This window comes from Pezoporus flaviventris, unplaced genomic scaffold, assembly GCF_033815535.1.
Source record: "Pezoporus flaviventris isolate CSIRO_AGI_PZ_B2104156 unplaced genomic scaffold, CSIRO_AGI_Pfla_v1 ptg000013l, whole genome shotgun sequence".
In the NCBI taxonomy this organism is placed as follows: Eukaryota; Metazoa; Chordata; class Aves; order Psittaciformes; family Psittacidae; genus Pezoporus; species Pezoporus flaviventris.
Genome location: NW_026892561.1, coordinates 34,257,099 through 34,283,274, shown reverse-complemented (window position 1 = coordinate 34,283,274; position 26,176 = coordinate 34,257,099). Strand labels below are relative to the sequence as shown.

The 26,176-nt window shown below is 37.6% G+C and overlaps 1 protein-coding gene across 4 annotated transcripts in view; it reads left to right on the top strand.

Moving 5' to 3' along the window:
- The window catches only part of LEKR1 (leucine, glutamate and lysine rich 1), a 58,115-nt gene that overhangs the window by 19,142 nt on the left and 12,797 nt on the right, over positions 1–26,176 (top strand). For all 4 annotated transcript variants that reach the window (XM_061452678.1, XM_061452677.1, XM_061452680.1 and 1 more), the window contains 4 exons: positions 5,623–5,742; positions 6,378–6,553; positions 9,863–10,048; positions 25,185–25,266. In XM_061452678.1, the coding sequence (XP_061308662.1) occupies positions 5,623–5,742; positions 6,378–6,553; positions 9,863–10,048; positions 25,185–25,266 (564 nt within the window). The remainder of the gene's footprint in view (positions 1–5,622; positions 5,743–6,377; positions 6,554–9,862; positions 10,049–25,184; positions 25,267–26,176) is intronic.

The following is a 26,176-nucleotide window of genomic DNA, read 5'->3' as shown; positions in this document are numbered from 1 at the left end:
GGGATAAAGGTCACTTGCTGCTCTAGGTCACTGGGCTCTGTGGATTTGGAGGTCTGGGAGTCCCTCATCAGAAGAATGATATGAAAAAAGAGATTTCATGTTTGGCAAGGAAGAATAAATGAAAAGGTGGGCTTAATCAGATTGTGACTGGTTTAGAATTAAGAGGAAAAATTAGGTTTACATTTGCATTCAGAGATGTAGTAACAGTTGGCTTCATCTGCAAGACACTTGTCTAGTTCAAAAAAAATGCAAACACAGAAAATGAAATTTATTTTTATTATGTTAGGGAAACACAATGTATTGTCCTCATACAATTGTTTGGTCTCTGCCTGGTCTTTACTGTACCTGCAAAGTATAGAAAACAAGAAAATTTCTGCTCAGGAAGTATACCCAAACCTTGGATAACTTCGATTTGATTTGCAGGTGCAAGTTTGTAGTACTGTTGTAAAAACTTACCTATAAATTTGCCTTGGCACCATTTATTTTTTAAGGAATTATCAAATTACTCATAACTGTATTTTATTTTTTTTTTAACTGAATCAGTGCAAGTTCACTGACTTCTAAGAAGTTATTCCTGAGTTTTGCTGCTCTGACAGTACTGAGTATTACTGCTATGACAGATTACATAAACTGCAGTTACTGTAAATGAACTGGTAGCTGGACTAGTGGCTCTGGGAAATGAAATCTTGGTTTCTCTCAAAGATAAATTCTGAAGTGCTTGAGACAAGGTAGTCATCTTTCTGTCATTGTTTTCCAGACCTGATCCAGAGATTTACCTTTGCTGGAGCAAAATTTATCTGGGTTATCTTCATAATACATCTTTTATTTCTGCCAAGATAATAAAGATAGATAACAATTAATGCAAGATTTGAAAAGACTGTCAACTTACATGAGACTGATAGAGACCTTCACAAAGAACCTCTTGGTTGATTGTCAGTGATAACTTTAATTTGCTGTCAGATTGGGCCACATGCTAACCTGCAATCAAAGAAGTGAATGATTCTATCATGGCATATGAAGACTATTAAATAGTCTTGTCTTAACTTGAGCTGTCTATGCTGAATGAGAATACAAAAAAGACAATTATTAAGAAGTTTGTGGATGATATTACGTGCAATGAGTTTCAGACTATGCATTTTATACATATTCCATGACAAATGTATAAATGCTCAGCTTCTTTGTAGGAATGCACACTGACTTGCCTATTGGACAGAATGCAACATGCTGAAATGAAAATGAGCAACTCCTTGATATGAGCCAGTTCTAGAGTTTCATGGAGCTGAAAATATGGTAGTGAAACCTTTATCATTGATGGTATTTTCCAGCCTTCACTGTACCTACTGACCCTGCCAGCTCCAGGCAACTCAGGATGCACTCCCTCATCGAGGTTTAAAGTGGGCCCTGCTGGGGCTCAAAGGGCTGTGTACCATGTAGTCTGCAAAGATTCTTTCTTCTGATCTAAACTCTTGTGAAATGCAGTGTCTTCCATGAGTCTATGAGTCTTAAATTCAAACAAACATGGTGATTGCTCGTTATTACTTTTAGTACAATTAGTATGTTTGTTTGCTGGCGACTACTTTTTTATTTTCTCATGCTATTCTTTTTGTTGTCAGCAGTAGTAGTTAACATGTTATAATTCAAGTCCCACTCTGGGCAGGCTTCTTCCTGTATTCACTGGGAAAGTACGCTGGCTGCAAAGATAGGATGTTAATCTTCACAGTTCATGTGAATTGTAGGACAGTGGATGAGATTAGTTATGTTCTGATGTTTCTCTCAATGCCAGCATTTAATGACCCATTGAACTTTTTTCTTTGTGCTAAATATCACCAAAATAACATGTTTGTTTTTTCTGCCTTCTTACGGTGATGACAGTAGACTGAGTGCAACTGTCTTGCCTTCTCCACCTTCTCCTGTTCCTTTGTGTGCAAGTCACCAGAACATTCTGATAAGGTCCGCTTGCTCTCTGAGCCTGTACTTCCAAGCTAACCTCATTTTATCAGTTCTCTGGAATGGAAAGAGGAAGAAAATCTGGCTGTGCTTATTTGCAAGTGTCTTTTAAACCAAAAGATCTTCAAATACTGCCCATTCTGGAATGAGTAAGAATAGAAAATGAGCATCCAGTTTTTCATGGATCCCAGAGTTTTGATTTGTTATTGTTCAATGATAAATTACTGCTTTTTTCCTCAAGGTATAGTTAGCAGAATATATCATCTGCAAAAATATATTTTAATTTGTATGTTAAGGGAATGAACATTTTCTTGGTAGCCAGTGACACCAATCTGATTCTCCTCCTAAATGCAATCAGACAGGTTTTATTCTCTCCCCTCCTGCCTCCCACCTGCAAGAAATTTACAGGTAGTCAGGGGTAAAGTTTCCAAAAAAGGTAATGGCAGAAATTTCTTCATTTTTTTTTCCCCCCATAATGTCAGTTGAGCCCCAACAACTTGTTTTTTAACTATCAGATATTCAGTTTTGGTTTTGGCAGAGCTGGACAGATCCATGTTTCTTTATCAGGACTATTAACTTTTTAAATTTGCATTTTGGTGTAGGTATGTTATAGATGATCTATCTGAGAACTGCAACTAATGCACATTAACATTATGGCCTGCCTTTTTTTTTTTTCTATAAATCATTCTTATTTTCTTTTGCTTTTTAAAATTGAAGCAAAGGCTGATGTAATGCTTCTGCCATCCTTTGGTTTTGTAAAATATTTGCTGATTCAAATATTTATTTACTTGTGACAGTGAGTCACCAGTAGACAAATAGATCATTTACTCTGCTTGCTGTGAGTTAGCAGTTAGTGTTGAAAGCTTATAAAGGGACTCATTTTTAACAGTTACATATCATTGTAGTACTTTTGGGGACAGAAGACTGTATTAGAGTGGTTATCTACAGCTAATAGAAGAAAGTTGTGCTGTAAAGTGGTAGTAATGTGCTATGTGGTATTCTTTTTGCGCAAGTAACAAAAGAAGGGAATTTGATTCAGTTGTCTGTTACTCCTATATGGTTCCATTCATTTCATTACAACTGTGGGAATAAGTCCCAAGTTGTTGAAAAACACTGTTTAAAATGTATTTATTAAATCTATGATAACTGTGCTTGAAAAAAAAAACCAAACAGGTCTGAACCACTGCTGTAATGAAAACGTTCAAAAGGTAAATTTTAGAGGCAAAGAAAAACTTGCAGGTCAGCCTTCTACTCCTTTGACATGGGCAGCTGTGGTTGCTGTGGCTTAGAGTCCAGCACGAAGGTGGGTCATATCCTGAGCAGGCAGGAGGCCAACGAGTGCACAGCTGTGCAGGGATGGAAAGCTCCCCATGCTTCCTAGGGCAGCTATCCTCCTCCTCCTCTCCTGTGGATAGGTGATGGTGGTAAGAGATACGGGTTGGTTCTCCTGTGCCTTATTATGGGGCTATTTTTGTCAAAATACATATACGAAACTTGAAGCAATTAAAATGAGGAGATTATTCAGATGTTAAGAAATGTGCCAAACATTTACCTTGAGCTGGCTGCATCTCTGCGTGCTTCCAGGTGACTGCAGGAATCATGCCCAAATGACTGCAGCTTCCGCTACAGGTGGTGTGGGAGTGGGCCAAGCTGGCTGGGGAGCAGGCAGTCTGGCTGCCAACTGCAAGGGTGAGGCTGTGAGAGTGGGAAATCCCATAAATGGAACGGGGAAAACCCCACCAGGTCAGCCTCATCAGATGAGGCTTCTGGTTTCATCCCCCCTTTCTCTGGGTGGGAAGTGCTGTGGAGACAGAGCGAAACCCCTGCAAGAGGCAGTGTTCCTTTTCCTTGGCTGTGAGATGCTAGTGTATGGCTGGGACAGGGGCTGTCTGTTGACTGTGAAACAAGCTGTGATGAAAGAATGATTTTTCTCCACTTTGTACTTATTGTCTATCTTTAGTTGACTACTCTTGTACATAACCATGAGCATATATCTGATCTGATCACTTTTCCCCCATTACAGATACTCTACTTCTGAAATGTCATAATCTCATTGAAATAAGTGTAATTGAAGCGACAAACTTTAATTTGCACTTTTAATAGGAGGAGGGTGCACAATGTGTTTGTGAGTCCTGATAACAGTGAACTTTTCTTTCCTGGTCCCAAATTTAGGATCTTTTTTGGTGTCAGATTTGAAGTAGAATGCTAAAATTTGTCACCTGCACTATAACTGAAAAACCCATTATGTGCTGTTTCAGCACACTGAAAGACCAAGGAGGAGGAAGCATGAAAAACCTTTTCAATCTGTTTGAGGCAAATACTTATATAGGGTGTTGTGACATTGTCTCCTTCCATCCTATTCTGTAAGACAATTGCTTGCAGGTATCCTGAGGGGCATTAGGAGTGAGAGGGGAACAGAGGAGAGCTGGTGCTCTGGCATGACCCAGACACCCAACCAGGATTTATCATGTCCTTCCCATCCCATCTTGTGATCAACAGTGTCCTAGTCCTGAAATCTGTTTGTTTATTTTTGTTTGGCATTTTGTTTTGTTTTGTTTGTTTTGTGTTTTGCTTTGTTTTGTTTCTGTTTGTTTGTTTGTTTTTCTGAAAGGAAGGGGGGAAGTACAGAAAATAAATGTTTTCTCTGGCATGTTGTGGGAACATGGAAACCTGGCTCTAGCCCAGAGCTTCCTGCACTCTCCCTAAATCTTCCTTAAGAAAAATGTAGGAAAATAATCATACTGATTTGGCATTTTTTATCTTTTTGATGCTAATGTCATTGCCTGAGTACATAGAAGTAACATTTGGTGGAAACATTTTGTGTGAAAAGTTTCTCTTTAGCTCTTTAAAATGCCATTGTCAAGCAACAGAGGCCTAAATTCCAGTTGGTGTAAAAATAAGGTACAGGAATGTATTTTACATGTGTATTTTTTATTAGTATTTGCGGAGTGCCATTAACTAATTCAGCAATGCAGAAGTATGCTTCCATGATAATGAGTGTGAAACTGAGGTTGAAGGGAAACAAGAGTGATTAATTGGGATCCATCTTTTGCAGATGTCTGAAATTAAGAAATAGATAAACAATGTGAATGGAAAACAATTATGGTAACTGTAACCAAATATTTAGTATTTGCTGTTGATTGACTTGAGGGAATTTCCTCTTCAGCTTAAATGAGCTCTCCATTACTCTTCCCCACACATCCCTGCAGCTGTGTGTAGAACCTGTGCAACTCATTGTGGTACCTTGTTTTCATCATACATTTTAGGTATCACAGCCCCGAAGCTGGGTACCAAAGCTGAACTTTAAACTGAGATTTTCATAATGGGCTATGTTTTTTTGGAGGATGAACGAGTTCAGTGTTGCATCTGTGAATGAGCACTGGATTCTTAAGAAACTTGTATCACGTTGCATATGAGCTGATATTGGACATATAAATTTCCACATTATTTTACAAATATTATGAATGCTATTTTGAAAGAGTTGCTCAAGTGACTCATACAGTGGCCAGAAGATTAAACTCTTTCTATTTGGAGATCTGATACCTCAGTGTGAAATACGTGATTGTGATCTTCGAAAAGACTTTCAGCATATTTTTAATTTAAAGCTGAAACATAAGTTAGAGGTTGTTTAGTAGTGCAAATAATACTTTCTGATTATTTTCGTAAACTCTGTAGAATAAGAACCCTCACAGTGGAACTTAAAAACAAGCAAGATGATTTAAAAAATGTGAAAGAAGATTTGAGGTATTTCCAAGAGGAAAAGGAAGCTGCCTATAAACAATCTCAAGTGCTCAGGTAAGAACCCAAAAAGAAATGCTGATATTGTGCTTCCTGTGAACACTTATAATCAGTCAAGAGGTTTCAGGGGAGATGCAGGCACAGGCAGAGAGAGTATTGTGAGTGAGAGGAGTGTTTATAACCTTCCTAGTATTTTTTACTTTTTCCAGAATATAGTGAGATGCTGTAATGTTAGCAAAGGTAACCAGAAAATACCACTGCTAATTGGTGATCTTATTAGCAACAGGATAAGTTTTTCACAAATTTAAAGGCATTAACACTTAAAAGCAAGTGTGTACCACTTGCTTGCAATGCATTGGAAATACTGTATTTCCTATAGACATTGTTTATAAAGAGTCAACATAAACTTGACATAGAATCATTTAAACATGATTACTCTGATTTCTCAATAAAAAGTGGTTGTACAATTGTCTGTACAGTTGCCTTCATTTATACATATACATTCTAAATTAATATTTACAAGGGAGAAACTTATTATAAATATATTCAATATACAACAAATTGTTGTAAACCAATATAGTATAAATTATCACATAACATAAAAGTACTTGTCAAGTTTACCTTAGTTCCCAAGTCTACTAATAGTATTTTGTCATTTTAAAAATGTATGGTATTATTTTTCTGTCTTGCAGAAATACATTGGAACACCATTGCTCAACTCTGAACAAGGCAGTTTCACTGTTTCCTTTTATTAGAAGTGAACTAGACAGTATTAAAGAAGTCATCTCCAGTAATCTGGAGAACTGGGCTGCCATGAAAGAAGAAATCTTTATACAAATAAAAACAGTTAGCAAAGAAGCTTTGACAGGTAAATCATCTTGCAATAATTTGGGGTCAGATAAAATATTTTTTTTTGTTAGTTGAGTGTAGCAGAGTAAATTAGAAGGTAAAATTAATTAGATAATTCCTAATTTTGACATTAACTTGTCCAGATACAAAGTAATGGAAGACCCCATCTGCTGCTGTGGCACCACGTGAACTGCATTGAACTCAGTCCAGTTCCTATTGTCTTAGTGTGCTGAACCTATTGTTAGGTACTGACCCAAGTCAGATTGAAACTGAAGTAATATTAGTACTTTCCATGATTTGAAACATAAGTAATATACTTACTATGAGTATATAGATGTGATTGCAACACAAAGACTTGGAGATATTTTAATTTGCCCTACTTTTACTATTGCCAGTTTTTTGCACATGCTCACATATACACATGATGCTACATGACAGCAGTATAATATTTTGTGGAGCTGCTTGAGGATCCTGCAATACTGCCACCCTGCTGCGTGGGCAGGCTGCACCTCTTCTGTTGACCAGCCTACTGGTTTACACGTCTGATTGCCTTGAATACATGAGCTACTGTATATGAACAAATCTGCACCCAACATGTGGCAACTGCTCCCTCCTTCCGTTTCTGAATAAGAACAAGTAATACTCAAATACAGCTGTCTTTATCTGGGGGTTCTTTGGGATTGAAAGGGGCATGGAGCAGCCTGTGGGCTGAGAATAATTCACTTGGCCCACATACTGCTTCCTGCTCAAACAAGGGCAGCCTTCAGCAAAAGAGAAGCTGAGAGCAAGTCACAACTGACGGTTTGTTCCTGAAGGTCATGCCCAGCCCTCAGGCTGGCAGTCAGACTTGAAAACTCAGATTCATCTTTAAATACCACTTTTGCTCTGCCTCAGTTAAGAGATTAGTTTTGCTGAAAAAGCGTGCAGTAGTGTAATTAGAAACTCTAACGTCCAGCGCATCCAAACTGGTTCCTCTGCTGACTTCAGCAGCTTTAATGGCCTTTAGACCTATTTTTCATATATGTATTCCCTACCTTACAGTTTTTCAGTGTGTATAAGTTGATGAGTTGCCATTTCCTGTGGAGCTTAGTTTTATCAGGGTTATAAGATAGTGAAGAAGTAGGTGAGCTGATATCATGTTTTCTGTCCTTTTGAGAAGGAATATAAGGGCAAGGTAGGTGATGTGCATCTCCCAAATCACTCTGCTGGAGAAACTGTGTTAACTCCCATGAAAATTCACAGCTTAAGTGAAACCTGCATGCGCAGAGTATCTCAGAAAATATGTAGCTTCATTTTAAATAATAGCTCCCCAGTAGCCTATGGTTCCTGTGAAAATAGAAGTAATTTTTAATGTTTTCAATGACTGCTTTGTTCAGACTGGGAAGAAGTGGGGCAGCTGTGCCACAGGAGCGAGTAGGCACGCATCCTGTTGAGGCTGCGCCTGAGTTGGAATAGAGAGGTCAGGGCGTCCTGAGCCCAGGCAGCAGAGAGCCCAGAAGGCAGGGCTCTTGCCTGCTGAAGATGAGCGTGGCCAGAAAATCACTTTTTTAGTAGTCAGGTTTTATAAGAACAATTAATTTAAATGTCAGTGTCTGTATTGCGTATTTTGATACATGGCTTCGTCTCCTAATTAGGCTGAGGACAGAAAGTATTGTATGTCCCTAAGGATTCCTCTCTTCCTGTGCTCATTCTCTGCCTACTTCTAGCTAATAAAGGGAATGTGAACATGTGTTTCTGCAGGCATTTTCAGGTTCAAAGAGATTCATAACATTTTAAGGCTTCTTTTCTGTAATATTCCTTGTTTAACTTGTTGTAATGCTGCAAATATATCGAATATCTGTATAAAAGCAGAAGTGCAGTCTTTCAGGTTCTTTAAGGGTTATATGTGCCATGCATGTTGTGTATCGCCAGCTCCATTCAGCATATCCTACTGAGAATAGTGCCATGCTGTGAATATTATATAATCCTTAAATCTAGCTTTCTAGATCAAACCAATTTAGTCTTTTTTTGGGGGGGTTTTGGTTTTCTTTTTCTTTTTTTGCCTGTGAATGCCATTTAAAAGTTTTTATGTTGTTTTATGAGTTGCTCATTATCAACATATGATAACATATTAATGTATAATAAATTTTTGTGTATTGTAGCTTACTCTTTCTGCAACAAGGTTTTCAGAACTTTTCCATTCAGATTTTGGGGAGAAAAATGTTACATGAGGTGCTACTCCTTATGCCTAGACCAGTTTGGTTAGTTTGAAGACAGTTTGCAAGAAGTCTCGTATGTGTACGTTGTTTAACTTTGGTTAATTAAGGGCAAGTAGAAAGAAGTATAAGAAAATCTTCTGGTATTTACAACATTTAGTCTAACAGTAAATCAATTTAAGTGTGGAATTGTTGGGAAAGACTGTAGATAATGAAAATATTTGCATGACACAGACAGTTTTATATGCTGCATGTGGGCAGCATACAAAACGTAATAGCTGACTTGACAATAGAATTAGCCTTAATCTGACTGGAATATTGTCATTATTAATGTAAATAAAAGTTGTGTAAGTTCTTTGGACAATGGAACATTTAGGGCTGTAGTTGAAGAAGGCATAGAATAGAATTGCAACTACTTCTGGAGATGTTGAAATGCAGTCATTGAGAATAACTGAACTCAGGAAAACACATGAAAATATAGGAGACCTACTACACTTCACCCACAATTTAGTTGTTTACCTCGCAGTAAAAACCTCCCAGGAAACTTCCTTGGGTCTTCTGCTCTCCCATGTTGAAAGATAGAGACAAAACCTATATTTCATATAATAAAGATACACTTTGTGATTACTTTAACAGCAGTTGTCATCTAAGGAATGAGAAAATAAAATGTATTACATGTGCCCAAACATCATTTGAACCAGAAGTTTCAAACCGAGCTTTAGCAGAGGCTAACCCCCTTGATATTTTCTCAATTTAATTTCAATGAGTCTGCAATTGGTTTTGTATGTCAACAATGATTTGTGTATCTTCTGAAGATAGAAGGCTTGAATCCAAATATTTATGTCACCTATTACTTCATGTGGATTATATATATGTATTTTATTTGATTGAGATCTTAGAAGAAATACATATTATCGCTGAGAATAAATATTTTATTATTTCTCAATAATATGTGTTTGGCTAAGTAGGAGTTATCTGTATTGCACAAAGCACTTTTTTTGGTGCTCTATGTTCTCAACAGAAGTGTTGATCCTTACCCATGCTGAAGTCCTGAAGTTGAAAATCGGGTGTAATACTTATTAGTGAAGAAGGTACATTTGACAGCAGCCTATATGTTTTTTTTATCTCCTCAGAAATACCCAAATTGAATCAAAGATTAGCAAAGTCCCAGAGAGAGAATGAATGCCTCCAAGAAAAGGTAAAACATCTGACATTGGTGGCTGACACAGCTGAGCTGAAAAGTCAACAGCTTCAAACTTCACTTCAGCAAGGGAATGAGCTACAAAGTAGATGCCGTGAGCTGCAAAAGGAAACATTAGGTAAGAGAATTTTGATTTTTAAAGCAAACTTCCAAGTAAAATGAAATTAAAAACATTTTTTTAAAAGTTTACCGAAAGTGTGGCTGTTACTGTGAAAGCACTCAAGAGCCCAACACAGACCCTAATGAAATGTGGGTGTTGTGCAGTCAGACAGGCAGTATGTCATTCTGAGGAGTCTGTTACCCTGCTGGGAACACGTGTCAGCTGAGTGGGAGGGGGAAAATGAAGGAAGGGAGGAAAACAGTGAAGATGTTGGTAATGTAGTTATGCTGTTAATTGTAAGTCTTATGTAAAACATCAGGGAGAAGGCTCTGAGATTAAAATGAAAAGAAATGCTCTCATTTTGAGTGGAAGGCCAGGAAGGATTTTAGGCTACCATCAACAGAACTGAAAAGTCACTCAGGCTAAGCCAATATCTTTTTCTCATGGATTTATTAAACTTGAGGCTATGTAATGATTTGCCCTTTATAGTGTGTCTCAAGAATCTAGGGAGTCCTCTTGAGAAACTGTAAAAGAGCAGTGATAGCACTTGAAATTTTAATATCTTCAGAGCTCTTTTGAGACAATGACTCATTACAAAAGGATTATTTGTATTAGTATCTCTTGAATCTCTTCTTTTTAATGCTGCATTGCATTCATAGGGCTGGCCTAGAGACATTTTAGGAGCGTGAAAACTTACAGAGGTTGTGATGTTCTGAGCACAGGTTTGAGTCATCACACTGGCGCAGCAATAACCGTGCTGCCTTATGCACAGTATATAATGTCAAATTTAAAGCAGTAGGTCTCAGTGCTAGTCATGGTGAAGGAATTTGACTGATGCTTCAATAACAGTGATAATAACAAATGTGAGACTGCAGATACCATCCAATGAGTTGTCAACCTGTGTGGCTGAGAACAGTTTTTATTTCTCTCACTGTATAACAGTACTGTTAAGAAAGTTCCAGCAGCGATGCGTTTGAATGGTAGAAATGAGTACATAATTCGGCATAATTTTCCAGACAGTGTCCACATAAGAAACAGACTTAATATGTCTTTGTTTTTGTGGTATTTATTAAAAAAAAAAACTTTAAATGGAAGAAAGTCAATTACATTTTGCTCTGAAAATATTATTCTATGGACTATTCACAGCATCCACTTTTGTCTCTTTTTTTTTTTTTTTTTCTTGGGGACCTGCTAAGTGTTCCGATATCTCAAAAACTTGCCCATGGCATTTTTTAGTAGGTTAATTGTCTGATTGTAGCTACCTCTTCTTACCTAGTTCTCTGTTCAGAGTAAACTCTGGCAGGTAAGATTTGGGGATTGCCTTAAAAGTGTTAAGCTGTTAGTCATAAGCTACATTATCTCTTTCTGAAGATCTGAATAAATGGAAAGAAATGCATCAATTCTGTTTAAAAAGAAAATTTAAAGACAATCTTGACCACACTGTTGGACAGTTGTGAAATTTTTTACCTTTTTGTTTGGCTTGTATGTAAAATCACCTGGAGAATTTTTAGGAGGCGTAAAATAAAATGTTGGTAGTATATAAATGGTATCTACTTTGTTGATTGTTCTGCAAGAAAAGTAAATAATTTCAATATTATATTTACATTACATATATATAGTATGCATTATATATGTGTATATATATGTATTACCCAGACAAGTGTCTGGGTAAAAAAATAGTAATAAAAAAGTCAAAATCCCAAATAAATTCAAGATTACATTGCTAGAAAAGACAAAACTGAAGGAATTAATTAGTTGCACTGGTTAACTAAATTACATTGCTTGTCCCAGGAGCATAAGTTTGCCTATGACTCCTCATGTTTTACTTCAAACTTGTTTGGAAAAGATGTTAAAAATGCATCACTTCTTTTCGAAAGGCAAGTGTTTCTCCTCCATTGAGGGATTCATGGTTTATCTCAATCTGTGTACTTGTGTGACTGCCAGATTGACTATTACAATGCCACAGTCCAAAACTTGTAAATTATATCCCTTCGAATAGTCTATGGGATTCATTTCTCAACATTCACTTTGTGTCTTATGCTGAAGTAACCTTAGAGATGGAGCTGAGAGGCTCTTAGTGTACTAGAAATTGCTCAAACGGATAGTATCACTCAAAAGAAGATAGCCAACGTGACTGTCCCCAAAACAGCATTAACACTGCAGATCCTGCAGTAAAACCTACAGCAATGATTTATTCTGGTTGATTAGGCTTTCCTTTCTCTGCTAGTAGAGTATCATTTAGGGAAAGAAAGTTCATTTGGTCATTACTGTGGTCTTGTGCCATGCAGAGCAACTGAAAGATCACTTGCACAGCAGTCTGGATATTCTACAAGTGGTGATAATTGCAATGATCTCCATGTCACTCAGGTAGCTGTCACAGATACTCTGTTAAGAATCCATACAGCAACATTTTGGTACGTGCTTCTTATATGCTTATGTAGTGTGATGTTTTGGTCACCGTGTGAAGAAGCAATATACATAAAATTCTCATTTTGCCCTAATACTTGGCTTTTTTAATATGTTCAATATAACCAGACTTGAAACTTACTTTTCAGGAATATCTTACCTTCTGTCATTGTAGGAATAGTCACAAGTAGTGATAAGTCATAAACAAATAGATCATTTATTATTTACCTTTCTCTAAAAATTTGAGCTTCTGCAGCTTTCAAACTGGGTCTACCACCTGCCTGCCTTGAGGAAAATATAATTAAATTTTACATGCATTTTTCTTTTAGATGGGAAAATTAGTCAAAATAAAATAATCTCAGTGCAAAACCAGTTCCTTCTGAAGAATACTTTGACATTTTGTTTGTGTTGAAGTCTTTTAATTTCCTATGAAATAAAAACCTGTGGGTGGCACAAGTTAAATTGGCAGTGCTGGTGTGCAGACTGTTGTTCCTTAAGAACTTTGTACAATCTGGAAATGTAGATTTTACTTTTTGTAAGATGCCACATTCAGTATAACTCAGATAATATTACACATTACTGAGTTAATTTTTTTTGGTGAAGTGGCTGTATGTGGGCATGTGAAATTGCCAATGAATTCATTGGTAGTTCACAGGCATTCTTGGTAACTGGAATGTTGGCACTTGCTGCTGTTACAGAAAGTCTGAAGTCCGTTTAATTCAGGATTTTGTTCTCACTGCGGAAAAACACAGTGAAGTTCAAAGGAAGGAGCTGGAACTCTAGAAGAGTAATTACAGGCTAATTTATCTTCTTTGTGTGTCTCTCCTTGATCCAAGGGGGCCTTGAGCCTAAGAAAACCATCTTTTTAAGTTTTCAAATACGTGATGTACTACCATTACACAAGATATTTGTATTGTTACGTTTATGCTATATGGCCCTTTGAGTTTCCTTTTTGGTTTTGTAAAGCTATTTACTTCAGAGGTTCCTGTAAATAATGAGTAAATAGTTTGTTCACATGCATTGTAAAAATACACTTTCTTTTTCAGTTTTGCCCACTTTTTACTCCATGGAGAATGGAGTAAATTCAAGGCAAAAAACATCCATGGCTTTCGCAAAGGTGGGGTGGCTGGAAAAGTCATTGTATTTTACATTTAAATCTTGCACTGCAAAAAATTTGAAAACAATCTTCTGTTCTCTGAAAAAGGACTTTCTGTTCCATGTTTATGGTTTAAGAAGTTGTATTTGTAGTGATGGGGTTGAATCCCTCTCTGATGGCTAGGTGTTTGGGGCTGTAACGTCCTGGAGTTAATGGGTATGCCTCCTTCTGCCTTTATTTCTTCCATCCTGCCTGTGGGCATGAAGAACACTCGCTTACTTTTCTTCCAGATAGTATTAAAAAGACTTGCTTATCACCTGGTGAGCTTGTTGACTTCTATAGGAAATGACAAAGCAAAGACATTAATTGGCAACCCAGGGGGTGAGAATCACGTCTCAAGGCTGGAATGTAAACTTCCTGTTAACTTTCCAAAATGTCTTCTTTCATCCAGAATACTCCTCCGAGTTAATCTGGGGAGGATGTTTGTGATTCAGCTCTCAACAGTTACGCTGCCCTTGGAATTCAGCATTAATATGAGCAACAATAGAGTTCTGGTTTTGATGAGAGGAAAAATTTGGGATTATTGAACTAAATTAGTATTTTTCACTTTGACATAACTGAAAGCAAAGACATGACTCTTGAAAGACGCCTAAAATCTTAGAATATTCTGGAAAAGTTTTATCCATGCTTACATCTTTATTAGTTTTTTCCACTGCTGGCATTGGAAGGGCAGCCCAGAGCTGCCATCTATGTTTTTTCTTCTTTTTCTTTTTTTTCTTCTTTTTTTTTCTTTTTTTTCTTTTTTCTTTTTTTCTTTTCTTTCTTTTGTCTTTCTTTTTCCTTTTTTCTTTTCCCTTTTTTCTTTTCTCTTTCTTCTTCATCTTTTTCATTTTTTTCCTCTTTCTCTTTTTACTTTTTTTGTTGTTGTTGTTTTCTGTTTTATTTTTTCCCCTATCCACTGAAAGGGAATATTTTGGAGGCTGCTTCTTTATGTTTATAAAGAGGTTTGAAAATTTACAGTGCTCTATGGAGTTACTCCTTCCCTCAAGAGGTCTGTGAAGTGGTTAGTGTGACTGTGTGGATTCTCAGGCATCTTGTTGGTGTAATATTTGAGCAGAAGTGTCACCATGATGGCTGCTTATCATGCTGTGCTGTTTGATTTTGATTTATTGCTTACTTATTTTGCATGTGTTGGATTTGTTTTTTAAGCTTATAATAAGAACTGGAAATAGCCAACATTTTGTGGAGAAAACACAAATAAAGCAGCACATATTGGAATTCATACGTAGTATTAGAACTGTGAAATCTTAATGAACAGCTAAAATATCAGCTAAGTAGATTGAAGTTTTATGTGAGGCATTTTTAAACTTATTTTTATGAATTAAAAAAATAACAGTTACTTCATAGTAAATCAGTTATTAAAGAACAGTAAAATGTTTGATGTGGATATCAAGGAGATTTCAAGGGAGAAAGACGTCTAACTCAGGCATTTTTGTTCTACCTTGCATGAATAGATCAGTAAAACATAAATCCATATGCATTTGAAGAAGACTTTCTAAGTGGAACTTGTTGCTGGCTGGGGGTCATAAGGCTGGCTAACACACTGATGATAAAAATGTTCTCTTTAAAATACAAAACATGACTTTTTTAATGAAACAAGCATTAAATATTATATGAGTTTGCCATTGTATTAAAATAAATCAGTAGGAACTAACAACTCTTCTTTTGTCATTGCATTACCTGATCTTAGTGAAAATCAATTCCAGGTAGTGAATTTACACCGTGTAAAGTCAGTGTGCAGGAAATCAGCAAGATCTAGAATGTCAGCCGTGGGGTGGGGTGTGGTTTGGTTTGGTTTGTGTTTTTTACCCTTGCAAACTACTTTGAACATAATATCTCTTTTTGGTACTGAAATAGCTCAGTTCTCTAGGAAAATAAAAACCTATCAGGATTTGTGATTTAAACGTTCTGAATTTTCCTTTCTGCAGCCAATACTTTGAAGGTTCTTGTTTTGTGTATTTATCACAGAAAAGTAAATTATTGAATATTTCAAATGATAGCAGTCATTTGCAAGAGCTGAAACTAAGATTCATTTCTACTATTTTTTTCTTTGTTCTGGTGCTTCTCATGTCTTTCCAAAAATGATCTTTGTGGGTTACATTTTGCCAGAGAGGTGAATTTGGTTGCTGGTTTCATCCCACTCTTCAGACTCACAATGCATCATCTAGTTAGCTAGAGATGACAGGTCTTGAAAAAAAGCTCAGTGCAGGATAAGGTCTGGTCAATAATTGTCTAATCAAATAGACTCACAAAACGAACAAACAAAAGGCAATAATGCCTTGTGATAGTGTCTTTTTCTGTATTCTTAGGTTTGAGAGTGGCAGAAGAGCTGCAGTAGCCCATGATCCTAAAAGAGAGGAACCGATAATCTGTGCTTTCATTTTTATTATCAGCCAAATCATTTCCTTCACTTAATCACAGATCTAGAATAATTTTTCTTCACAAAGTGATTGCAGTTTTCCTTTAGCCCATTTATAGTTACAGGTTTTACCTCTATATGGGTTTAAATTGCTAGCTATGCACATGAAATCTGTCTTTTAAATCTTTTGATGCTACTTCTTCATGGGCTACTTAAGTTACTAAATATAAATTTAGCAGTGGTCTGCTGACATAATAAGACTAATGAAAGATGATTGAAAAATGCAGGCAGCTGGAGGAGTAGCTGGGTAGTTTGAGTGCGGAATGTTAGCACTCTTCATGGAAAGAAGAAGTATTTTCATCTACATGAAGTAGTTTTAATGACACTTTAAAGATTGCTTTGAAGAGCTTTGAAAATCCAAAGAGGGAATAGTTTCCTGTAGTTTTAGGTAGGCTGCAGTTCAAATATCCACTATTCATACTACAAATACTGCTGAAATATGTTTTTATTAATTCCAGCTGCGGTACTAAGAATTTGAAGGCTGAGAGCTTGGGAATGCAGTATTGGTGTTTGAACAGAATGTGGCATATGGGTTAGATGAAGCAATTGCTCATTAGCGCTTTTCAGCAGTCTCTTAAAGTGGAAGAGGAAACATGAATATGATGGAAAGAACAGCATCATAGTTCTCTTTGACTAGGTGTTGGGATTTTTAGCTACAGAAGACCCCCACTTTTCCTGCTTTTCCCCAAGAAACATCAATGTTAAAGGAAGTGTACAATATATAATCTGTCTGCAAGGAAGACTAAGGTCAGAAGTTCCATTTTCCCATCTTCAGTTTTCCCAGACAATAAGTAAGTGACAGTATTTCAAATCCATTTTAATACATAGGAGAAGCAGGTCTGTAGGTCCAATTCTGACATTTCCAAATTAGCTTGGGTTAAAAAAGGCAGAAACATGTACAGAAAATTAAGGCTTAAGGAGAAAATCCTTTGATGTCAGTGTGAACCCTGACCATGGCTAAGCAAATGCCAGGTAAGCAATCCCTCTGACAGCAGAAGTGCTTGTAGCATGCCGTTGGGTGAGTAGGGGGAGAGAGGGGAGTAGGGTTTGCCGAGATAGTGTTGTTTCTCTAATTAAACACTTCAGAAGGTCTTGCGGAAAATTGCGGTCGTGTTATCATTGTGTATGCAGTTGCTGGCTTATTCATTTGAGGGCACTGAGGGTGTTCTAGATTTGTACCGCTCAAAACTACTTAGAATCTGGTTCCTTTCCTTGCTTTTTCTGTGGTGGTTTTACATGCAAACATGAAAGAACTAACATACTAGCTCAGACTAGAGGTCCAGAAAGCCCAGTCCTGGCAGTGGTCAGCAACATATGCTGGGGGAGATAAGAGACAGGCACTCGTTCTTCTGGCACATCCTCCCAGTTCCTGGCAGTTTTAGTGATTTAGGGACTTCCAGATGGCACTGGTCAGGCCTCCGGAAAAGACGTAAATCTATATGGCTGGAGTCCAGTCCTGGGCTTCTTCCAGGCAGGCTTGTGCTTGTGAGTCACAAATAAAAAGAAGTACTTGTGTATACAAAAAAAAATTTATCTTAGAGAACATAGTACATGAAATATTATAAATAAATAGTTCTGTGTGTGCAAGGACTTTGAGTATTTAGTTCATTTCTTTGGTCTCCTTAGAAATATATAGTGAGACAAATTATTCCTACTCTGATGGTAGTTTTTCATGTACATATTACATATTTCCCACAGCTTCTCTACTGTGTTTTTTAAATAAATGTACTTAAAGGTATCTTTGTTAAGTGTACATCTGAATTTGGACTCACATCAATGTTATAAGGAAAATATTTTCACCCCTTTTGGCCCAGGTCATCACCAATATTCAGAGCCTCATAGGTTGCTCCCTACAAGGAGTAGGTTTTAAAGAATACCTACAACCTCCTGTTTCTCAGAATTCCAGAGAAATTTAACAACAGGAGCTGGGTTCCACTCTGACCATTTCAGTCTCCAGTCTGTCTTCCAGGTTTGTGCTACCAGTATTTTCCTGACCCCTTGGATTCTGTTTCTTTCTGCCCATCCCTGTAATATTATTGGGCTGAATTTGCACAGCTCTCCCTCTCTCTCAGTTCCTTTATGACAGTATCATGACTCCTTTGAGTTTCTGTTCCAGCCAGTCTGTTCTGTGCCTGAAAGAGCCTAACTGCTGCTCACTGTTTCCCCAGTGAAGGATGCTTCTTGCACCTACCAGCCTCAGAAAGGTTTCCTTCAGTCTAACAGCATGACAAATAGTATCTTGATCTGAGGTAATACAGGGAGTGTCCCACAGGGTTCATGTGTGTATGGACCAAGTCTTTAAAAACACAGTTTCTAAAAAGAGATTAATTGAACAAAGGAAACCATATCATGGTGAGAGCCAGGCTGGTCCCGGCTGGCTGAGAGGGGACCCAACAGCAGTTTGGAAGTGCCAAGAGGGGAAGATGGTGGATCCAAACTCTGTTGTGAAGTGGCAGGTGGTAATAAGGCAGGGGACACTAGCCACAGCTTTGGAGCTTCAAGCTGGACACTGAGAAAAGCCTTTTCATTAGAAGGTGGTACAGCATGGGATGAGGCTGCTTGAAATACTGAGGGAGTCTCCAGCCTTTGGGGTCTGCAAGACTCAGATGAATAAAACCACAGATAGCCTAGTCTGGTTTTGTCAGCAGTGCTGCTCTGGGCAAAAGGTCCAACTGTGCAGCCACAGAGGTCCCTTCCAGCCATCCTCTCTGTGAATCTGTACGCAACTGAATCATGATGAGAATTTCGTAAAGCTTGATAAAATAAAAAATATCTTAATCTGTCATTCTTCTGCAAGTCATTTTCTACTGCTGGCACATGTGCTTTGAGACTGGATATTTCTAGTCAGTGGGACTGGAGGGCAGCATATGCAGCCTACACAGCCTTTCTGCTTCTCAATGAGAGCACGAAGGGGACTGCCCCAGCAGTTCCTTCTCATCAGTGACTGGTATGATGAGTCAGAACTTTTCTTGTTTAAACCAAACTATTTGCCAGTTGTTTCTCAAACTATGCTTAAATAAAGGGAAAATGAAACTACTTTCTTCCTATGCTGTTTTCTATGTGCTGTAGCGTAGTGATGTGGCTAGACATAGCAAATCCACTTGTTTGGAATCCCCAGCCAGGTAGTAAGAAATGAACCGTGTTTCTAAACTGGAAGCACATAAACTTTTTAGACGTGTTTATTCTTAGGTAGGCACAGTCATTTTAGACCAGAGACTTAGCGATACAGAACAGATTCATACCATGACAGGCATTGACCTAAATACTGCTGTGCTGGTGCTGCAAAGGCAAAAGGGTCTCAAGGAATGACTGGGGTCTGCATGTCTTCAATGGCAATATCTATTTGAGCTGTGCATGTTAACCACTCTAGAAAGTCTTAACTACTGGCAAATAATTTTCCTTTTCTTATGTGTGTATAAACCACTGAGCTTTTATTTAGATGTGATCAAAATGTTCAGAAACTATCTTGCATTTTTTTGTAGGCTTTGCAGGAAAAGTAGAAAATTACACATTTGTATCATGCATGCTTCTGAACTGATATCATTGTGAATCTGTTATGAATTAGCTGCGAAGTTGATGGTTTCCAGAGTGGTTGCTTACCCAATATGAATATAGTTCACAGTGCTCCCACACACACACACTGAAATCTTTACCAGTTGTTGCTATTTTCAAAGCAGGAACTGGAGCCTTCATTCAGCACCGTGCTGTTGGCCAGGCAGCTGGAGAGGATGCAGACTGGGTGGCTAAATTCCCAAAACCCCTTTCTGAGCAGACTCTCTGCTTGGTGTTTTGAAGACACCGTGGGCTGCTTTTATGGGAATTCACCCAAATAAGGGAAAACAGTCACCATCTTTGGTTCTTTTTCTTTAGTTCTTCACATCTTTTCTTTGTACGTGCTCTGTGCTGTGCCCTGTAGTCTCCATCTTACATTACTGAAAATGTCTTACATTATTGGGAATGTGATACTGCTAAAACACAGAAATGCAGGGAAGGCAGTCTCTGCCCTTACACATCTTTTGCCCTTTTTTGGAGGCAGAGCTTAGGAGATGTGCTGCCTGGAAGGTTTCTGTTGGCTGTTGTGTTTATGGCAAGATCCATTGTGAATCACAAAGATAAGTAAAATTAAACATGAATAATATTGAGATGTATTTGGATTGATTATTCTTCAAAATGTGGTACTTCTTAAGGCTTTAAAATGGGCATCAGTATTAAAGAGCGTGAGTGCTTTTTCTTGGTTTTGCATATTTCACAACAAGCTTTATTGCTGGAAAATGCTTTTATGTAAGCATTTAATTGTATTTTTCTTTATTCAACAAGTTTTCAGCATAAGCTCCCATTTGTATTACCATTCTCCTTATTAGTTTCCTCATTTTTACTATGTCTTTCAAACTTCATTGAAATCTGTATTATTTAGTCTCTGTGCGTGTGGGTCTGATCCCTCAGCCTTTCTGCTAACCAGCTCCTGTTGACTTTGGTGGGAACTCTCTCTAGAGACTTTCAGAAACCAGACATATAATTGAATCCATCTACTCCTTCATGAAAAACTGCTGTCCAGTGCTCAGTCATTATGAAAACTTCTCAAAACAAATTGAGTAAAAGAAGAAACAGAGCTGAAAGAGACCACCCAAAGTACTAGAACCAAAATAAGCATTATACCTCTCCTTTTCCTTTATTCCAGAACTTGCATCCATATTCCGTGTCTCAGAAGAAGGAAAAAGACCACAGTTATTAATAATTGTCAGAGATCTTCTATAATAACTTTTTTTTTAATTGCCAAAAATAGATGTCTATAAAAATCTTCTCAGGAGCAGTCTTCCCCATGCTTAGAATGACAAAGGGCTGTCCTTTTTGTAGTGCTGATCTACAGTAATTTGGTCTTAATCTGTTTTAACAAAATAGTCACATTGGAGTAGAACTTGCTGTTGTCAATGTTAGATTGTTCCCACATGTTTTAACATCTGCTTGGTGTGTGAAGCCAAAGTTTCTCCTTTTCTGGAGGCATTCAGAGCCATTTACTTCATAAGGCAATGTCAGAATGAATGACAGGAAATTAAGGTTGAATTATTTAGCTTTGGAAAAGTGTACAGAACAATACATTACTGAAGAATGCCCAGTTGAAGAAGCTAAACAAAAGTAACTGCAGGTGGTCTCAGCTGTTGCCTTTGTACTTGGCCACAACTTCCCATTTAATGAGAAGGTGAAGAAGATGCCAGTTCTGAGCAGAAACGTTGCAGCTTAGTCAAGTATCTATTGTGGAATTTTTGATAGAGATAACAGGACTTAGATAACAGGACTTAGATAACATAGCAACTGCATGGCTCTGTTTACAGTGGGAGTTTGTCAGAGAAGTCTTTAAAAAAGCCAAGAGGAAATTTTGGCAACAGCAGTGTCACACAAAAATGGGTTTTAAATAGTCCAAAATTGTCAGTGATTTATATTTATGAGTTCTGTTCAGCAGCAAACATGGAAGCTCAGTGGCTCTTTCCCATGGAACTGAGTGCAAATGTGATTGGCCTTCCAGGCACAAATCTGAAATACTGTGAGGGCACCGAAAGGCTGTAAACCAGTATATAAACTATAAGTTTTGGCGAGCAGTTAAACTACCCTCACCATTTATTGTAGTCATGCACTACCATCAAGCTGAAAACTGCAGAATCTGAAACAATCAATTTCAGGAAAATTCCTTTCTAATGCCCGCAAAGCTATTGATTGCTTAATTCATTGCACAAAAAAACATACAGTCATAATGCAGACAGGAGGGCTGGGGAGAGCTGATGAAAAAATGTTGAACCAAATTTTAGCTAAATAGCTTGCAGCAGAATTGTGTGTGCTATTAATCGGATTACTGCCACAGAACATGGTGGTCAGGGAGGTGATGTTTGGAGGAATGCCTCCTTAGAGCTGACTGTTGCTCCTTCATCTGCAGTCTCTCCTAGCTTGGCTGTTGCTGCACTGTTTTATTCTGTCTGCTGCTGCCAAGACCGGTGTTTTTGACAGCATCAGTGCAGTTTTCTTGAGAGGTCTTGGCTCTCCCCCAGCCAACTGCGTGCCCATACAAGTCAAACCACACAGATCCTTGCTGTTCCTTTGTCTGTCTCTGTACAGAACCTACTCTTCACCTCTGGGGAAATGGGGAGCTTGTGTTCTTCTGCTGCTTAATGCAGAAGTACTGATGCATCCATAAAAATTGGCAGAAATAAAGGTAAGCTCTTGTGTTTTTGTCTGGCCAGTGATTCAGGTCATGTTTTTATTTAAATAATAGGCTATCCTGAATCTGTTTGTTTTTTTTTTTTCTTTTTTGAGTATCAGCCACACAGTGATAGTCATAGCTCTTAGAGACTGAAAATCCCATGCTGCTTAGGGGCAAAGCAATTTGAGCAAATTTATATTACACTTTCAAAACAAATTGAATTTTCATGTACATTTGGCTGCTCCATTCACTGCTGTGTTCTTTTGCCATAGTAGTGACTTATTTATAAATCATCACCTGCTATACTTTGGGGTGAAAGCGACAGTTAATTTGGTTGATAAAAAGATATATTTTTGGAGACCTGGATGGCAACATGAGAAAATAGACTACTTCAAATTTAATCATCCCTGGAATGGAAAATAGAGTAAAGAATGAATATGATGAAGCAGAACCTTTGAGGGGGAAAAAAAAGAAAAAAGTCTGCTTTCCAGGCTGAGAGGGCTCACTGTTCTTGAAGGGGACACTTTTCCCATTGGAAAGCATTTCACAGTCTGAGTTTTTCTCTTGGGGCTTTCACCTGTATTTCTGTGTGAGCTAAATTACTTGCATAATCTCAAGAATACTCGGGGCAGGGGGGGAGGGAACGGGACGGGACGGTGTGGGCGGTTTGTGGTTTAGTTTGTTTATTGTGTTTTGCTTTTTTTCTTTGTGGATGAGGTTGTTGTCATGGGGTAAAGGACAGTATATCATTGTGGACTCTTGGATTTCCAAATCCAAAGCAGGAAAAATTCCATGTGAATTACCACTTGCCATTTTTAATTTGGCATTTGCCATTTTTCCTTTTGCAGTGTTAACATTTTGTGAGTTAATACCCTGCAAAAGCATTAGAAGAATACAAAGAATGATGACTGGAAGTGAATAATTTTAGACCTTCCCTCTAATTGTCGGTTCTCATGGAACACTGATTTCTTACACTAATTTATATCTGTGTGTATATATGTATATATACATACATAGTATTTTTCAGAGTGATACTGATATAAGCTATACATTTGATTAAGCGCACTTTTTACTTCTTCCCAGCAATAATATTCTTTTCAAACTGTTAAAAAATCACGTTGTCTGTCTCTCGTGTTCTGTGGAGTAGGTTGAGCTGTTTCAAGGAGAGGAAAAATAAACTTTGATGACATCAGTCTGAGGCAGCTCACAATGTACCCAGTGAAGAGTGCTATCAGCATCCCCTGCGTGGTAAAAGAAACCTGAACAGATAAACTCAGGAGCCTTTATAGTGCCCAGGTCCATTCACTTCTGTTGATCAGGGCTTGTAATGAGCAAGTGCTCTGTGTGCATCCATTCTCATTTATTAAAATGCTTTTTTCCTTTAATATCTGCTTACACTTTTCTATGTGCTCATTTAATTATGTAGACTCTGATGTGAATCTGAGTAGAGGCTGTTTCCATGTTAAAAGATTAGTGATTTGGCAATGTCTGTTAACAATTGCAAAAATCATACAGGACTGCATTAATATTTTTATGGCTGAAATGTGGCAGTGGCAATGGTATATTATACAAAAATAGATTTTATTTGTGTGTATTGATGGTGTTTCTATAATTAATTTCCACTGACTTTTGCAAGGGCTTAGTCAAGCCCAAGGAAATTTTAACTTTATCTTAGAAAAGCTCTTTATAAATGCTGGTATTTTGGGAATGGATCTGACAGGTGGTGTGTACTTTACCATATACAGTTCTCTCCTGTTTTTTTTTTTGCTGTTGCTATTGTAGTGTGAGATAATGAGCAGCTTTCATTTTCCTTTTATTGAAAATACAGGGATTTTTCATGTAGTAGGATTTAGCAAGGTAAGGTGTGATATGTCAGGAAATCCCACTCTGGGATTACCCATCATTATGGCAGTTGCAGGAAATGACTGAAATAGGCACACAGGAAAAGTTACAAAAATTCAGTGAATTCTGGTGTCAGAAATGATAATTTTAAGAACAGGAATCACAATTAGGTTTGGCTTTTTACAGCACATATCAGGGAGCTTTAAAGATGGAGAGGTTGGACTCCCTTTTTAGCTGTTTGCCTTCAGAGGGGAAATCAGCTCATTTCTTTGCTGTCACATATTGAGGGAAAATATTTTTTTTCTTCCACTTGTAGATTTGTTACAATGTTTTATTGTAAATTTGTCACTCCTTCATTTACAACCCTGAGACTCTGCAGAAGGAGTGATAAATCTAACAGTGCTTTTATCTTTGCTCAGTATTTTCTTTGGAAGTTTTTTTTGCAAGGGGGGTGGGGGTGGGGAAGATAAAGTAATTGTACAGATGAAAAAAAACTGGGATATATTCCAGAAAAAAAAGGCAATGTTTGACTGAAACTGCTGGGAGGTGTGCTCTGAAAGATAACACTCAGCAAAAAGAGTAGAAGACAAAATATATAGAACCATTAATTCAGTGTCAGTGTTTTATATGAAGTAGCATTAAGAGGTTATTTTCAGGTTCACCTTCCTGCATGCTTTTTACTCTCACCATTATGTATACAAACCCTGTGATTTAAAGCATTTCATATTTGCTTTTAGTTGAATTTTATGTTTCCTGGTAGGATAAAAACCCCCAAACAAACAAAACCAGCTTCTTGCTATAAAGCAAGTGTATGTATACAGATTGGAAGACTGTTCTTAAGTGGCAAGGTGGCATTCCAGCCTTTGTGATAAGTGATTTGTTACTGTTAAGAAAATATAAACAACTAGCTTATATGGTTTGTAAGCAGTGAGAAATCAATCCAGATGTTACAAATCATAAAGCCATATTCTCACAGATGGCCATTTTGCATTGTTGAGAGGCAGTTCTATGATTTACTGCCTTGCTTTTTTCGGGTGGGAGTGAGGAGCTACACATCTGAGATGCAAATAGAGCACACTGTGTATAAAAGTGAATTATTTTAATATGAATACAGGCATGAAACCCATGTTTTTGCTTTCAGACTTAACAAATCAGGTAGAGACAATTGGATTGAAGCTGCAGAAAGTAACAGCCGAGATGGACCACTACAAAAAGCTGTTAATGTAAGATTTCCATTTGCTTAATTGTTTTGCCACTGCACGTAAAGCTGTAACAGACCACTTTTTTTCAGAGACCACTGCTCATCGTGATGATTTAAGAAGGTTATGACCAACAGAGAAGATAGTTTATCTTTATATTAAATGGTCTATATTTCTAACCACCTGACTGAGCACATCTGTCTCTGGAAGCAGGGCTTTCTTCCTCCAGCTCTGTTTAATGATACAGCAAAGAGGAAGGTTAAGTAAGCTCAATACAACACTTCATTTAACACAAAAGTGTAGGATACGTTTTGTGAAATATACATAACTTCAGGCCTAAAAATATATGTGGAAGGTAATGTTTCACATTAGAATTTTGGGATGGAGGGAAGTGTGCAATGAAACTAATCAGAAATTTTAGTATTTAGTCAGTAACTATGATTTCTTTTTTTTAATTCGTACCTTCCCACCTTCAGGGTAAATTTGCTGGGACTTTTTCCGATTCACCAGTGTGCTATTGTCATTTGTAATTTTACTATATTGTGCCTATAGTTTCAAGTAGAGTGTGTAACGCCTAAATTAATAGAGCAAAAATAGAGAGTCATCAAATACTTGTCAGAGCTAACTGAAGTGTGATGACTGAGGAGAGAGCACTCAACTCACATAGAGCGGAAAACTTGGCTAACTCTGTCTTCAGCCCACCTGAAAGGACCAGTGCCCGCGGTAGTGACTGCAGCAGTCCATACTGATTTTAGATGCTGCTTCTGCTGCCCACAGATTAAGGAGAGAGCAAAAATAAGTCCTCTGTCAAAACCTGAGGAAATAGGAAAAAAGATGCACCTCTTCTTGTGTTGTTATTGTGCTGTTGCACACTGTTCTGGGTTACTGTTTCAATGGCCAAACAATGAAGTTGCTGCATTCCTTTCAGCCTGGG